Source organism: Schistocerca cancellata, chromosome 2 (assembly GCF_023864275.1).
Source record: "Schistocerca cancellata isolate TAMUIC-IGC-003103 chromosome 2, iqSchCanc2.1, whole genome shotgun sequence".
Classification (NCBI taxonomy): domain Eukaryota; kingdom Metazoa; phylum Arthropoda; class Insecta; order Orthoptera; family Acrididae; genus Schistocerca; species Schistocerca cancellata.
The window spans coordinates 56,577,452-56,593,238 of NC_064627.1; the positions used below are offsets into that span (position 1 = coordinate 56,577,452).

The window sequence follows — 15,787 nt, forward strand, 5'->3', positions numbered from 1 at the left end:
GACTGCCCTTTTTAGAGATGTCCATTGCTCTTCAACTGTACTGCCTACTGAGCTATTCCTCATTGCTGTATCTATAGTCTTGGAGAACTTTAAGCGTATCTCGTCATTTCGTAGTACATCCATATCCCACTCATTTGCGTGTTGATTCGTCCTGACTAATCTCTTAAATTTCAGCTTACTCTTCATCAGTACTACTCTTATGTTATGAGGTGAGTCTATATAACTGCTCTTGGGTACGCCTTACTATCCACTATCTGATTTCGAATTTCTGTCTGACAATGATAATCTAACTGAAATCTTCCTGTATGGCCCGGCCTTTTCCAAGTATACCTCCGCCTCTTGTGATTACTGGACAGAGTATTTGCTATTACTAGCTTAAATTTATTGCAGAACTCAATTAGTCTTTCTCCTCTCTCGTTCCTTTTCCCTGTAACATTTTCTTCTACTACTTCCCCTACAACTGCACCCCAGTCCCTCATGACTATTAGATTTTCATCTCGATTTACATACTGTATTACCCTTTCAATATCCTCATATACTTTCTCTATCTCTTCATCTTCAACTTGCGACGTCGATATGTATACCTGAACTATCGTTGTCGATGTTGGTCTGCTGCCCATTCTGATAAGAACAACCCTATCACTGAATTATTCACAGTAACACATTCTTTGCGCTACGCTTCTAATCATAACGAATCCTACTCTAGTTATACCATTTTTTCTGCTGCTGTTGATGTTACCCTATACTCATCTGACCAGAAATCATTGTCTTCTTTCCATTTCACTTCACTGACCCCTATTACATCCAGATTGAGCTTTTTCATTTCCCTTTTCAGATTTTCTAGCTTCTCTACCACGCCCAGACTCGTAGAACGTTATCCTTTCGCTGCTTCACTGCTGATTCAGTCATGGTCACCTCCCTCGTGGCAGTCCCCTCCCAGAGATCCGAATAGAGGACTATTCTGGACTCTTTTACCAATGGACAGACCATCACGACACTTTTTCAATTACAGGCCACATGTCCTGTGGATACACGTTACCTGACTTTAATGCAGTGGTTTCCATTGCCCTCTGCATCCTCAGACCATTGATCGTTGTTAATTCTTCCGTCTTTACGGGCAGTTTGCTATCACAAGGACAAGAGAGTGCCCTGAACTTCTATCCGCTCATCCGCCCTCTTTGACAAGGTCGTTGGCAGAATGAGGGTGACTTCTTGTGCCGGAAGTCTTCGACCGCCAATGCTGATTTTTATTCAAAATTTGAGCGGTGGCATGTTTCGAACCCGGGACCAAGGACGGAAATTGGAAATTTGTGGTTAAGTCTTATGGGATCAAACTGCTGAGGTCATCGGTCCCTAAGCCTACACACTACTTAATCTAACTTAAACTAATTTACAATAAGGACGATAGCCACACGCAAGTCCGAGGGGGGATTCGAACCTCGGACGGGGAGGCGCCGCGTGGACGGTGACAAGACCCCTTAGAACCCGCGGCTACCACGCGCGGCGGACCAAGGAAGTTTTTGATTACTAATGAAAGACGCTACCCTTCTTTTTTTAATCTCATTTTGTTCGTTATTCTTCGTTCTATTTGTTCGGTGCGGACGTCCAAAAAAATGGTTCAAATGGTTCTGAGCATCATGCGACTTAACTTCTGAGGTCATCAGTCGCCTAGAACTTAGATCTAATTAAACCTAACTAACCTAAGGACATCACACACATCCATGCCCGAGGCAGGATTCGAACCTGCGACCGTAGCGGTCAAGCGGTTCCAGACTGAAGCGTCGAAACCGCACGGCCACACCGGCCGGCGGTGCGGACATCCCATGACGCTTATTTAAGTTGATCGTCGATCCATTAACTCAATTTGTTATTACAGAGGGCAGCTATTCCTCTGACCCAGCACGCTGAGCTATAGTGCTGGCAACGTGCTGACCTACCATGCCTCACTAATTCAGATAACTGAATAAGATCCCCGGCTAATGATTTATCTACTAAAACACCAATAATATCTACCTGTACGAACCCCTTACCCCCATGACAGCAAAGTATCCTCCTTTCCCAACAAATCTCTCTTGTTTCCCAGTTCTTGCTGGTCAACATATCTAATTTACTCTTTCGCACAATACGCCTATGCCATAAACTCTTGATCTTGTACACCCATATACAGGGTGTTACAAAAAGGTACGGCCAAACTTTCAGGAAACATTCCTCACACGCAAAGAAAGAAAATATGTTATGTGGACATGTGTCCGGGAACGCTTACTTTCCGTATTAGAGCTCATTTTATTACTTCTCTTCAAATCACATTAATCAGGGAATGGAAACACACAGCAACAGAACGTACCAGCGTGACTTCAAACACTTTGCTACAGGAAATGTTCAAAATGTCCTCCGTTAGCGAGGATACATGCATCCACCCTCCGTCGCATGGAATCCCTGATGCGCTGATGCAGCCCTGGAGAATGGCGTATTGTATCACAGCCGTCCACAATACACGAAGAGTCTCTACATTTGGTACCGGGGTTGCGTAGACAAGAGTTTTCAAATGCCCCCATAAATGAAAGTCAAGAGGGTTGAGGTCAGGAGAGCGTGGAGGCCATGGAATTGGTCCGCCTCTACCAATACATCGGTCACCGAATCTGTTGTTGAGAAGCGTACGAACACTTCGACTGAAATGTGCAGGAGCTCCATCGTGCATGAACCACATGTGTCGTACCTGTAAAGGCACGTGTTCTAGCAGCACAGGTAGAGTATCCCGTATGAAATCATGATAAAGTGCTCCATTGAGCGTAGGTGGACGACGAAACTAAAATGAGCTCTACCATGGAAATTAATCGTTTCCGGACCCATGTCCACATAACATCTTTTCTTTATTTGGGTGTGAGGAATGTTACCTGAAAGTTTGGCCGTTCCTTTTTGTAACACGCTGTATATGTCTTGTATCTCCAGCTGTCACTGTTATTATTATTTTACTGTTATGATTATTATAAGTTCCCATTTGAGAGCGTTGCTGCAGCGTATATGCGACGTAGCGCGACTCCGATGCGGGTATGTAGGTAAGGGATTAGCGCCGCATTCTTGTGTTTTCGACGTGCGTTTGGTAAACTTGGAAATTTAGACTATGGCGACGTTATTACCAAATGCGTCCAACAGCATGTTGGTCCTGTTTGGACGCATTTGGTAATAACGTCGCCCTAGTCTAAATTTCCGAGTTTACCAAACGCACGTGAAAACACAAGAATGCGGCGCTAATCCCTTACCCACATACCCGCATCGGAGTCTCGCTACGTCGCATATACGCTGCAGCAACGCTCTCAAATGGGAACTTATAATAATCATAACAGTAAAATAATAGTAACAGTGACAGCTGGAGATACAAGACATATATATGGGTGTACAAGATCAAGAGTTCATGGCATAGGCGTATTCTGCGAAAGAGTAAATTAGATATATTGACCAGCAAGAACTGGGAAACAAGAGAGATTTGTTGGGAAAGGAGGGTACTTTGCTGTCATGGGGGTAAGGGGTTCGTGCAGAACAGGGGTTGACATTATTGGTGTTTTAGTAGATAAATCATTAGCTGGGGATCTTATCCAGTTATCTGAACTAGTGAGGCATGTCATTACCAGAGAGCACCCGTGGTCTAGGGGAGCCGGCACGGTAGTGAGCAGGTTTCCCAGACGACTTACCTGTCTGCTGCATAGGACGCAGTGATGCAAGCATGAAACAGGTTGGAGTAGATGAGGAAGACGCAGATGTATACTATGGAGGTATGCACAGTGGAACTGACCTGTCTGCAGAATAGCGTGCGGCGACGCTGGCATAGCATAGGTTGGGGCAGCTGAGGAATAAGTACACAGGTAGTAGGTAGGCATACTGGAGAACGGAACTGCGCGCAGGATGGGGGCCGGTGATGCTGGAGTAACGCTGGTTGGGGCAGCTGAGAAAAAAGTAGGCAGGTAATAGGTAGGTATGCGCAGCGGACTGACCTGTCTGCGCTACAGGGCGTAATGTGGGTTGGGGCAGGTGAGGAAGCAGCAGGTGAGAACTATGGAGGTGTGCACAGTGGACTAAGCTGTCTGCAGCATAGAGCATGTTGGGGCAGCTGTTGAAGAAGCAGACAGGTACTAGGTAGGTACAGGGTGTTTAAAAAATGACCGGTATATTTGAAACGGCAATAAAAACTAAACGAGCAGCGATAGAAATACACCGTTTGTTGCAATATGCTTGGTACAACAGTACATTTTCAGGCGGACAAACTTTCGAAATTACAGTAGTTACAATTTTCAACAACAGATGGCGCTGCAAGTGATGTGAAAGATATAGAAGACAACGCAGTCTGTGGGTGCACCATTCTGTACGTCGTCTTTCTGCTGTAAGCGTGTGCTGTTCACAACGTGCAAGTGTGCTGTGGACAACATGGTTTATTCCTTAGAACAGAGGATTTTTCTTGTGTTGGAATTCCACCGCCTAGAACACAGTGTTGTTGCAACAAGACGAAGTTTTCAACGGAGGTTTAATGTAACTAAAGGACCGAAAAGCGATACAATAAAGGATCTGTTTGAAAAATTTCAACGGACTGGGAACGTGACGGATGAACGTGCTGGAAAGGTAGGGCGACCGCGTACGGCAACCACAGAGGGCAACGCGCAGATAGTGCAGCAGGTGGTCCGACAGCGGCCTCGGGTTTCCGTTCGCCGTGTTGCAGCTGCGGTCCAAATGACGCCAACGTCCACGTATCGTCTCGTGCGCCAGAGTTTACACCTCTATCCGTACAAAATTCAAACGCGGCAACCCCTCAGCGCCGCTACCATTGCTGCACGAGAGACATTCGCTAACGATATAGTGCACAGGATTGATGACGGCGATATGCATGTGGGCAGCATTTGGTTTACTGACGAAGCTTATTTTTACCTGGATGGCTTCGTCAGTAAACAGAACTGGAGCATATGGGGAACCGAAAAGCCCCATGTTGCAGTCCCATCGTTCCTGCATCCTCAAAAATCACTGGTCTGGGCCGCCATTTCTTCCAAAGGAATCATTGGCCCATTTTTCAGATCCGAAACGATTACTGCATCACGCTATCTGGACATTCTTCGTGAATTTGTGGCGGTACAAACTGCCTTAGACGACACTGCGAAAACCTCGTGGTTTATGCAAGATGGTGCCCGGCCACATCGCACGGCCGACGTCTTTAATTTCCTGAATGAATATTTCGATGATCGTGTGATTGCTTTGGGCTATCCGAAACATACAGGAGGCGGCGTGGATTGGCCTCCCTATTCGCCAGACATGAACCCCTGTGACTTCTTTCTGTGGGGACACTTGAAAGACCAGGTGTACCGCCAGAATCGAGAAACAATTGAACAGCTGAAGCAGTACATCTCATCTGCATGTGAAGCCATTCCGCCAGACACGTTGTCAAAGGTTTCGGGTAATTTCATTCAGAGACTACGCCATATTATTGCTACGCATGGTGGATATGTGGAAAATATCGTACTATAGAGTTTCCCAGACCGCAGCGCCATCTGTTGTTGAAAATTGTAACTACTGTAATTTCGAAAGTTTGTCTGCCTGAAAATGTACTGTTGTCCCAAGCATATTGCAACAAACGGTGTATTTCTATCGCTGCTCGTTTAGTTTGTATTGCCGTTTCAAATATACCGGTCATTTTTGAAACACCCTGTATGTGCAGTGGACCGACCTGTCTGTGACACAGGGCACAGTGATGCAGGCATAAAGCAGGCTTGGGTAGGTGAGGAAGAAGTTATATGTTCTGTAGCATAGGACGTGGTGATGCTGGCGTAGCAAAGGTTGGGGCACTGAGTAAGAAGTAGGTGATGGGTAAGTATATGCAGTGGACTCACCTGTCTGTGGTATAGGGCATGGTGATGCAAGCATAAAGCAGGTTGGGACAGCTAAGGAAGAAGCAGTGAGTACTATGGAGGTACACACAGTGACCTGACCTTTTGAAACATACGGCGCAGGTTGGGGCAGATGAGGAAGAAGTAAGGTATGGGGCACACTACTACTATAAGTTACGGAAAATCAAATTAGTTTATTAATATTCAAAACCGGTTGCTTGCAACTTCATTACTGTTTTATCAACCTGTGAATGTACATATGGGTTCTGATCCAGTGCTTATGCGGAAGCGTACAACCAATAATGGGACGAATGATGTTACATTATCACGCCGTTAAATATGCTAACAAAATTGTTTATCTACATCTACAAACATTTTGTAATGAACATTGTGTTTCACAGCATTTTAATTATTAAGTAATGGCAGTTTCGTACTGTTATTATTTTTATACATTTGACTCCTTAGTCTCAACGTTTGTTACATAAATTACGAACGTTGTACTTCTGACTTCCCACGCCAGATGGTGGGTATTATGTTTTTTAAAAACCTGTGTTACACCTCATTTCATGTTATTCATTTATTATTCTTTTGCATTATCTTTTGCTTTTTATATGTCCTGCACCTAACAACTTATCATCGATCTGTTTTATGTTTTATAGTTTATAAAAAAACAATACGCCAATGTATTTTAGATATTTCCTTCCCCCTGCGTCTGCTATCTGTTGTACGTACATTTTAAATTTGAATTACTACACCATTCACAAAAGCACAAGAGTTATTTAGTGTTAACATTTCGCAAAACCAGTAATACCATGTCTTCACGTGACACATGTCACATAGAGGGCGTGTCAAGCCCAGTCACACCGAGGTCTGCTGAACAAGTGCATGTAAACAGCGACCTCAGTCTATGTGATTGCCGTAAGCTTATTGACAACAGTGCATCCTAATTTAAGTTATACAATATAGGTTTGTTCCTAACAAGTGTTATGTTCATATGCAGATGTAATTGTGATTTTCTATTTTATACTCTCTGATCGTAATGTGAAAAATTTTTAACTTCTAGCACTGAAGATGGTCACTCAGTGACAGAAAATCGATTTTGCGATAGTAAAAAATATACGACCAATGCTGTCTCTTTTTTCAAGTATACCTGTTATCTGGTCGTAGTGCACAGGACAACATGGAGTCGCCAATCAATAAAAGAAGTAAGGTAGTTATGTCTGGGGGCTGAACTGTCGGCAGCATAGGGTGTAGTGATGCCGGCATATCGCACGTTGGGGCTTCTGAGGAAGAAGCATGCAGACAGTAGGACTGACCTGTCTGCAGCGTAGGGCGCGGTGATGCCCGCGTAGCGCAGGTTGGGGCAGGTGAGGAAGAAGCAGGCGGTGAAGCCGGCGGCGACCAGCGTGGCTGCCACGCACAGCTTGATGATGCCGGCGCAGTGCAGGCTGAGCCGCTTCACCAGGTAGCCGCCCAGGAAGGTGCCGCCGCCGCCCGCCGGCACCGTGATCAGGCCTGCCGAAAGACACTTCCTCACTGCAGTCGCTGCATCTCAGCTCTAGTCTTCTCATAAAAATGGTTCAAATGGCTCTGAGCACTATGGGACTTAACATCTGTGGTCATCAGTCCCCTAGAACTTAGAACTACTTAAACCTAACTAACCTAAGGACATCACACACATCCATGCCCGAGGCAGGATTCGAACCTGCGACCGTAGCAGTCGCGCGGCTCCGGACTGAGCGCCTAGAACCGCTAGACCACCGCGGCCGGCTCCAGTCTTCTCATACTTCTCAGTGAGGTACAGATATTTTTTATTCTTACAGCTCTTATGTCTAAGAGGCTCAATGCCCCAGGCGTTACTCCACAAGTTGTAATGGTACTTGAATTACGCAACCATTACGGCACCTCAAGTCAACCTCTCGATACCAGCGATATTCTACGGTGTTTCTGCTAACTACTTAGCATATTTCTGAGACAACATTCGGATTTGATTTGATTAATGTAGAGGTACTTTGATACATCGATATGTTTATATTGCAATGATATTATTCTTCTGTGTATTCTTTCTTTTGTCACTGTGATCTCTGACGTACTTGTAACTCTGGTTTTTGGGCGCGTAAGCGATTATTAGTTGGTTGTTAGAGAGTCGGGCCTTGAAAAGGTCGAGTCTTGGACGTCATGTTGGAAAGACGCACATTGTAGTCAGCTTATAAAATGTGAACTTTAACAGTGACTGTGAGGAAGATGTTTTCAAGTATGTTTTGTATTGTGAAGTGATGTTTTGTGTCTCACGTGATATTACAATAAAAGCAATTAAAAGGAAGTGTAATTTAAATTCGGAGTGCTGATTATTTTTTTTACACCACTACTGTGCTAACTTTGAAAGGTTTAATCTTCAAGAATGGTTTGTGAAGCGCATCTACAAAACTTTTGAATATAGCATAATAAAACCTAGGCCTCTTTGCATCCGAGCTTTGAATCATCACCACCTAGATTTTCGACGATTGAGCCATGATTTTACAACGAGACCAGCGTGGGAAACACGAAAAGATGCCGGCCGGTGTGGCCGTGCGGTCTAGGCGCTTCAGTCTGGAACCGCGAGACCGCTCCGGTCGCAGGTTCGAATCCTGCCTCGGGCATGGATGTGTGTGATGTCCTTAGGTTAGTTAGGTTTAAGTAGTTCTAAGTTCTAGGGGACTGATGACCACAGATGTTAAGTCCCATAGTGCTCAGAGCCATTTGAACGAAAAGATGAGTGCATAGTTTATTCATTATTACATGAAATGACTTTATTAACTGTGCTTTAACGACATCTGCCACATAATAACTGTCTTGTTGCCCGAAAATGCAGTATTTAGCAGCGTGAGCAACGCCACAATCATTATTAAATTTTGACCTTTGTTGTGGTAGGATTGTTAGAAAGTGTTTGAATCCAAGGGAGTGTGGCCATAGCTGGTTAGGCACCAAATCATTTGAGATGATAAGATTATACAAGTTCACCGCACATAGGCAGGTAGGTATGTATGAAATTGCTACTCTATATGTTGTATCAACATTTATTCGCTTGCAGCGACTAGAAACTTGGACTACTTCAGTTAAGTGTATAATATTCTTCGGAAATATGATTAGAAAAGGAGCCTGTGACTGCTGAAAGATAGTGTGACACAATGACCAAACATTGTACAGGGAGCGTCAAAAAATGTATACACACTTTAACTATCATAGACAATTTATTTCCCTTTAAATGCGAACATTTTTAGGTTAGGCTTTACCGTGACTGTTACTGATATTAAATGAAACAACAAGTTCACTGTTACCAGTCACCGTTTTATTTATTTCCACGACGCGTTTCGAAGGTTTAAACCTCCATCATCGGGTGGATTTACATTAGCTAGTATTACATTTGTGTGTGTGTGTGTTGTGTTACGATTTTTGGAGGATCTTGTGGCACTGCCTAGTGGAGAAACAAGACACTATTTCAGAATATGGTTTAGGATTACTTTTGACGAAAAATTAATTAATTAAACTGATATCTAATGGTAAACTTTAAATAAGTAAACTAGAGTACCTCCAGTGGTCACAGGTTCCTTTTGCTGTCGTAACACATCACATGTATACTGCCACATTTGTAAACAAATGTGGCGTCTGGAATCAGCTGGGTGCAAGGTTCGTATAGCAGAAGATAAGACATAATCACAAAGTGCAAAGAATATACATTCCAGACGCCATATTTGTTTACAAATGTGGCAGTATACATGTGATGTGTTACGACAGCAAAAGGAACCTATGACCACTGGAGGTACTCTAGTTTACTTATTTAAAGTTTACCACTAGATATCAGTTTAATTAATTAATTTTTCGTCAAAACTAATCCTAAACCATATTCTGAAATAGTGTCTTGTTTCTCCATTAGGCAGTGCCACAAGTTCCTCCAAAAATCGTAACACAACACACACACAAATGTAATACTAACTAATGTAAATCCACCCGATGATGGAGGTGTAAACCTTCGAAACGCGTCGTGGAAATAAATAAAACGGTGACTGGTAACAGTGAACTTGTTGTTTCATTTAATTTATTTCCCGTTCTACAAGGTTAAATATCTGTGGGAAAGTAATGTTATGTTTCTTCAACAGGTGGCAGCAGTGGCAAGGAAGTAACTGCAACATGGCGGACGTGCGTTTGAGCTTTGAAGTGCGGAAGCAGATAATTAAGTGGTACTGGAAGTTTGAGAATGTAGCTGCGGTTCGAAGACAGTGGAGAAGTGAGAATGGTACAGAACCACCTTCAAGGTTAACGATTACACGTCAACGAGACAAATTCGAAATTCATGGAACAGTGTGTGATGAGCATAAAGGTCGATCAGGGCGACCTCGTACAGCTACAAGTGATGATTCCACAACTGCGGTCTTGGAACTGTTTCAGTGTTCGCCTCAAAAATCTCCAAGGCAAGCGGCACGTGGAGTAATGTAAGTGCTAGTAGTGTGCTACGCATTCTGAAGAAAGGCAAGTTTCGTGTGTACATTCCAAGGCTGGTACAACAGCTAAGTGACGACGATCCACATCGAAGATTAGAATTTTGTGAATGGGTTCAGGAGACGGTGAGACGTGAAACGGGATTTATGGGTCGCATAATTTGGTCGGATGAAGCCCAATTCAAACTCAATGGAACTGTCAATAGGCACAATTGTGTGTACTGGGCTGAAGATAATCCTCACATTACAGTTGAAAAGGCTGTAAATTTGCCTGGTGTAAATGTGTGGTGTGGTTTGTCTGCAACGGGACTCATTGAGCCTTTCCACTTTGAAGGTACCTGACAATGCTTGCTGACTCCACATTCCCTGCCATTCTTGCATTATACGGTAATGATGAGTTTTATTTCCAACAACATGACGCCGCGCAGCACTATCACAGGGACGTACGAGCATACCTGGATCACAATGTGCCAGGCCAGTGGATAGGACGCAGGGGACCAATCGAGTTTCCTGCACGCTCTACAGACCTCACGCCGCTGGATTTTTTCTAATGGGGCACAGTAAAAGATGAGGTTTACAAACTTAAACCACGTAACGTGGACACACTTTGGAGTGAGATTCAGGCGGTGTGCGCAGAAATCTCATTGGACACTTTGGTACGATGTACGGAATCAGTGGTGACTCGTACTCAGAAATGTATTGATGCTGAAGGCCACCAGTTTGAACATTAATCACATTTGCAAAGTACATTTATTTTACCAATTGGACTTTAAGCTTTCCATTTCCAGAAATTTAACATTATAGAACGGTAAATAAATTTTCTATGACGCTTCAAAGTGTGTATACATTTTTTTGACACACCCTGTATATGCAGTGTAAGAGGGCTATGACAAAGGAATTTACTGCTAGCGGACTCGAGCAGACGTAATTTCGATGGATTGCTCACTCGCTGCCTGCGATATGTAAGCTATAATAGAATCGCAGACCAGAGAGCAGTGTCGGCAGTAATAGGAGTAGTCGCTCGCAGTCGAGCGTTTGGGTCACGTCGTTCTTAAGAGAGCAGTTGTCTAGTTGTATAGCTTACAGCGAGCACTTACAGGGTGTTTTAAAAATGACCGGTATATTTGAAACGGTAATAAAAACTAAACGAGCAGCGATAGGAATACACCGTTTGTTGCAATATGCTTGGGACAACAGTACATTTTCAGGCAGACAAACTTTCGAAATTACAGTAGTTACAATTGTCAACAACAGATGGCGCTGCGGTCTGGGAAACTCTATAGTACGATATTTTCCACATATCCACCATGCGTAGCAATAATATGGCGTAGTCTCTGAATGAAATTACCCGTAACCTTTGACAACGTGTCTGGCGGAATGGCTTCACATGCAGATGAGATGTACTGCTTCAGCTGTTCAATTGTTTCTGGATTCTGGCGGTACACCTGGTCTTTCAAGTGTCACCACAGAAAGAAGTCACAGGGGTTCATGTCTGGCGAATAGGGAGGCCAATCCACGCCGCCTCCTGTATGTTTCGGATAGCCCAAAGCAATCACACGATCATCGAAATATTCATTCAGGAAATTAAAGACGTCGGCCGTGCGATGTGGCCGGGCACCATCTTGCATAAACCACGAGGTGTTCGCAGTGTCGTCTAAGGCAGTTTGTACCGCCACAAATTCACGAAGAATGTCCAGATAGCGTGATGCGGTAATCGTTTCGGATCTGAAAAATGGGCCAATGATTCCTTTGGAAGAAATGGCGGTCCAGACCAGTACTTTTTGAGGATGCAGGGACAATGGGACTGCAACATGGGGCTTTTCGGTTCCCCATATGCGCCAGTTCTGTTTATTGACGAAGCCGTCCAGGTAAAAATAAGCTTCGTCAGTAAACCAAATGCTGCCCACATGCATATCGCCGTCATCAATCCTGTGCACTATACCGTTAGCGAATGTCTCTCGCGCAGCAATGGTAGCGGCGCTGAGGGGTTGCCGCATTTGAATTTTGTATGGATAGAGGTGTAAACTCTGGCGCATGAGACGATACGTGGACGTTGGCGTCATTTGGACCGCAGCTGCAACACGGCGAACGGAAACCCGAGGCCACTGTCGGATCACCTGCTGCACTAGCTGCGCGTTGCCTTCTGTGGTTGCCGTACGCGGTCGCCCTACCTTTCCGGCACGTTCATCTGTCACGTTCCCAGTCCGTTGAAATTTTTCAAACAGATCCTTTATTGTATCGCTTTTCGGTCCTTTGGTTACATTATACCTCCGTTGAAAACTTCGTCTTGTTACAACAACACTGTGTTCTAGGCGGTGGAATTCCAACACCAGAAAAATCCTCTGTTTTAAAGAATAAACCATGTTGTCTACAGCACACTGGCACGTTGTGAACAGCACACGCTTACAGCAGAAAGACGACGTACAGAATGGCGCACCCACAGACTGCGTTGTCTTCTATATCTTTCACATCACTTGCAGCGCCATCTGTTGTTGAAAATTGTAACTACTGTAATTTCGAAAGTTTGTCCGCCTGAAAATGTACTGTTGTCCCAAGCATATTGCAACAAACGGTGTATTTCTATCGCTGCTCGGTTAGGTTTTATTGCCGTTTCAAATATACCGGTCATTTTTGAAACACCCTGTATGTCCTATATGGAATTACCAAGGCCGGTCGTGGAGAACGATGGCGGTGCCTGAGCGATGTAGTATAAGGTAAAAGCAAAAATTATTATTATTATTTATAGCCGCGCGCATGTGTAATTTGTAACAACTGATTTTGTGCTATTGTTATGTCAAGTCCCATGTAAATGTTTTTAAAAAATCTTTTAATAATAATATTTCTTATAAAAATAACTTTTCACAATCATTCATCTGAATTTAAAGATTTTACTAATTTCTCCTATCCATGGTCATCCCGATTATCGTAAAGAAAAATCAGTTGTTTCTTTTCATACATAACAAATCTAGTGGCCTGCATTGCACTGGCCTGTGCCAGAAAAATTTCTTATAGGAGCAGATATATACGCGTTATCCGGCGACATAATTGAGGTAAGAATTTTCAGTTTATTCAGAATAACTTTTCAGGGCCATGACGCAGCATTGCTGACGTCCAGATTTACCAGGTTAGATTCACAGTCAGTTAATTATTGAAAGGTTATATATCACATTTTTATTGAGAGGTTAGACACATTTTTATTGCGAGGTTATGGAATATAATAAACTGTTGGGAGGTTACAACAGTACATCTACATCTAAATCTAGATCTACAACCGTATTCCTCAAGTTACTATACGGTGCGTGGCGGAGGGTACCTTGAACCACTGTTAGTCATTCCCTTTCCTGCTTCAGTCGCAAATGGAGCAAAGGTAAAACAACTGTGTATATTGTATGTACAGTAGGCCAACGCTGCTACATTCAAACACTTTTTATTAAAATGTTATGAGCTATGAGCTAACACGAATTCTTTACAGAAGAATGGAAAAACTAGTAGAAGCCGACCTCGGGGAAGATCAGTTTGGATTCCGTAGAAATACTGGAACACGTGAGGCAATACTGACCTTACGACTTATCTTAGAAGAAAGATTAAGGAAAGGCGAACCTACATTTCTAGCATTTGTAGACTTAGAGAAAGCTTTTGACAATGTTGACTGGAATACTCTCTTTCAAATTCTAAAGGTGGCAGGGGTAAAATACAGGGAGCGAAAGGCTATTTACAATTTTTACATAAACCAGATGGCAGTTATAAGAGTCGAGGGACATGAAAGGGAAGCAGTGGTTGGGAAGGGAGTAAGACAGGGTTGTAGCCTGTCCCCGATGTTATTCAATCTGTATATTGAGCAAGCAGTAAAGGAAACAAAAGAAAAATTTGGAGTAGGTATTAAAATCCATGGAAATAAAAACTTTGAGGTTCGCCGATGACATTGTAATTCTGTCAGAGACAGCAAAGGACTTGGAAGAGCAGTTGAACGGAATGGATGGTGTCTTGAAGGGAGGATATAAGATGAACATCAGCAAAAGCAAAACGAGGATAATGGAATGTAGTCGAATTAAGTCGGGTGATGTTGAGGGTATTAGATTAGGAAATGAGACACTTAAAGTAGTAAAGGAGTTTTGCTATTTGGGGAGCAAAATAACTGATGATGGTCGAAGTAGAGAGGATATAAAATGTAGACTGGCAATGGCAAGGAATGCGTTTCTGAAGAAGAGAAATTTGTTAACATCGAGTATAGATTTAAGTGTCAGGAAGTCATTTCTGAAAGTATTTGTATGGAGTGTAGCCATGTATGGAAGTGAAACATGGACGGTAAATAGTTTGGACAAGAAGAGAATAGAAGCTTTCGAAATGTGGTGCTACAGAAGAATGCTGAAGATTAGATGGGTAGATCACATAACTAATGAGGAAGTATTGCATAGGATTGGGGAGAAGAGAAGTTTGTGGCACAACTTGACCAGAAGAAGGGATCGGTTGGTAGGACATTTTCTGAGGCATCAAGGGATCACCAATTTAGTATTGGAGGGCAGCGTGGAGGGTAAAAATCGTAGGGGGAGACCAAGAGATGAATACACTAAGCATATTCAGAAGGATGTAGGTTGCAGTAGGTACTGGGAGATGAAGAAGCTTGCACAGGATAGAGTAGCATGGAGAGCTGCATCAAACCAGTCTCAGGACTGAAGACCACAACAACAACAACATGAGCTTATTTCAGCTCGATGGCCATTATCAAGCTGTTGGCAAACATATGGAGTTGTTAGTTCACATATCTGTACCTATTTATAACTAACAACAATTCTGTATATATCTGTCGTAGTACATACTCCCATAACATTTCGTCAACGCTGTCGCTTTCTGATACCTTCTGTTGTTGCTTATTGTAGGTTTAGCGTAGACGAAATTGTTATTTTCTTGATATGTAATGTCTCAGCAGTGGAATTTTTGGCTGAGCTGAAACTAGTAGCACACACACACACACACACACACACAGCCAGCCATACGTATATAAAATCAACTGTAATGACTGCAAAAAATTCTATGCAGACCAAACGAGCAGAAATTTCAAAATCAGATACCGAGAACATACCAGAAACGGTGACACAAACCCTTTACAGTCTTCAACCCCACGCAGACAGAAAACCACAAAGTAAAGCAGATCGAAAATGCGATGGAAATTCGTTTGCAAACTGACTATTGCGTAATACCAAGAAGTCAGTTGACACTAGCAGTTTGAAGTTATGTTGTTTGCTGTTATCTGAGAACCAATAAAAAGAAATTCAGCTGGAGAAAAGCGTGTATTTGTTTTCCAGACATGGCTGAAACATGACCATAATTACAGAGATGTTGGTGATTTATGTGTGTAAAGTTTTCCAAAAACCCACCTTTTACAAAGATCCAACATCTAACTCAACATGATGTTCGACGAGCGAGGTGGCGCAATGGTTAGCTCATTGG

At 43.2% G+C, this 15,787-nt stretch overlaps 1 protein-coding gene across 3 annotated transcripts in view; it reads right to left on the reverse strand.

Annotated features, from left to right (window-relative positions):
* Positions 1-15,787, reverse strand: part of LOC126161329 (solute carrier organic anion transporter family member 4A1) — a 1,079,633-nt gene that overhangs the window by 57,456 nt on the left and 1,006,390 nt on the right. For all 3 annotated transcript variants that reach the window (XM_049917087.1, XM_049917085.1, XM_049917086.1), the window contains one exon: positions 7,181-7,379. In XM_049917087.1, the coding sequence (XP_049773044.1) occupies positions 7,181-7,379 (199 nt within the window). The remainder of the gene's footprint in view (positions 1-7,180; positions 7,380-15,787) is intronic.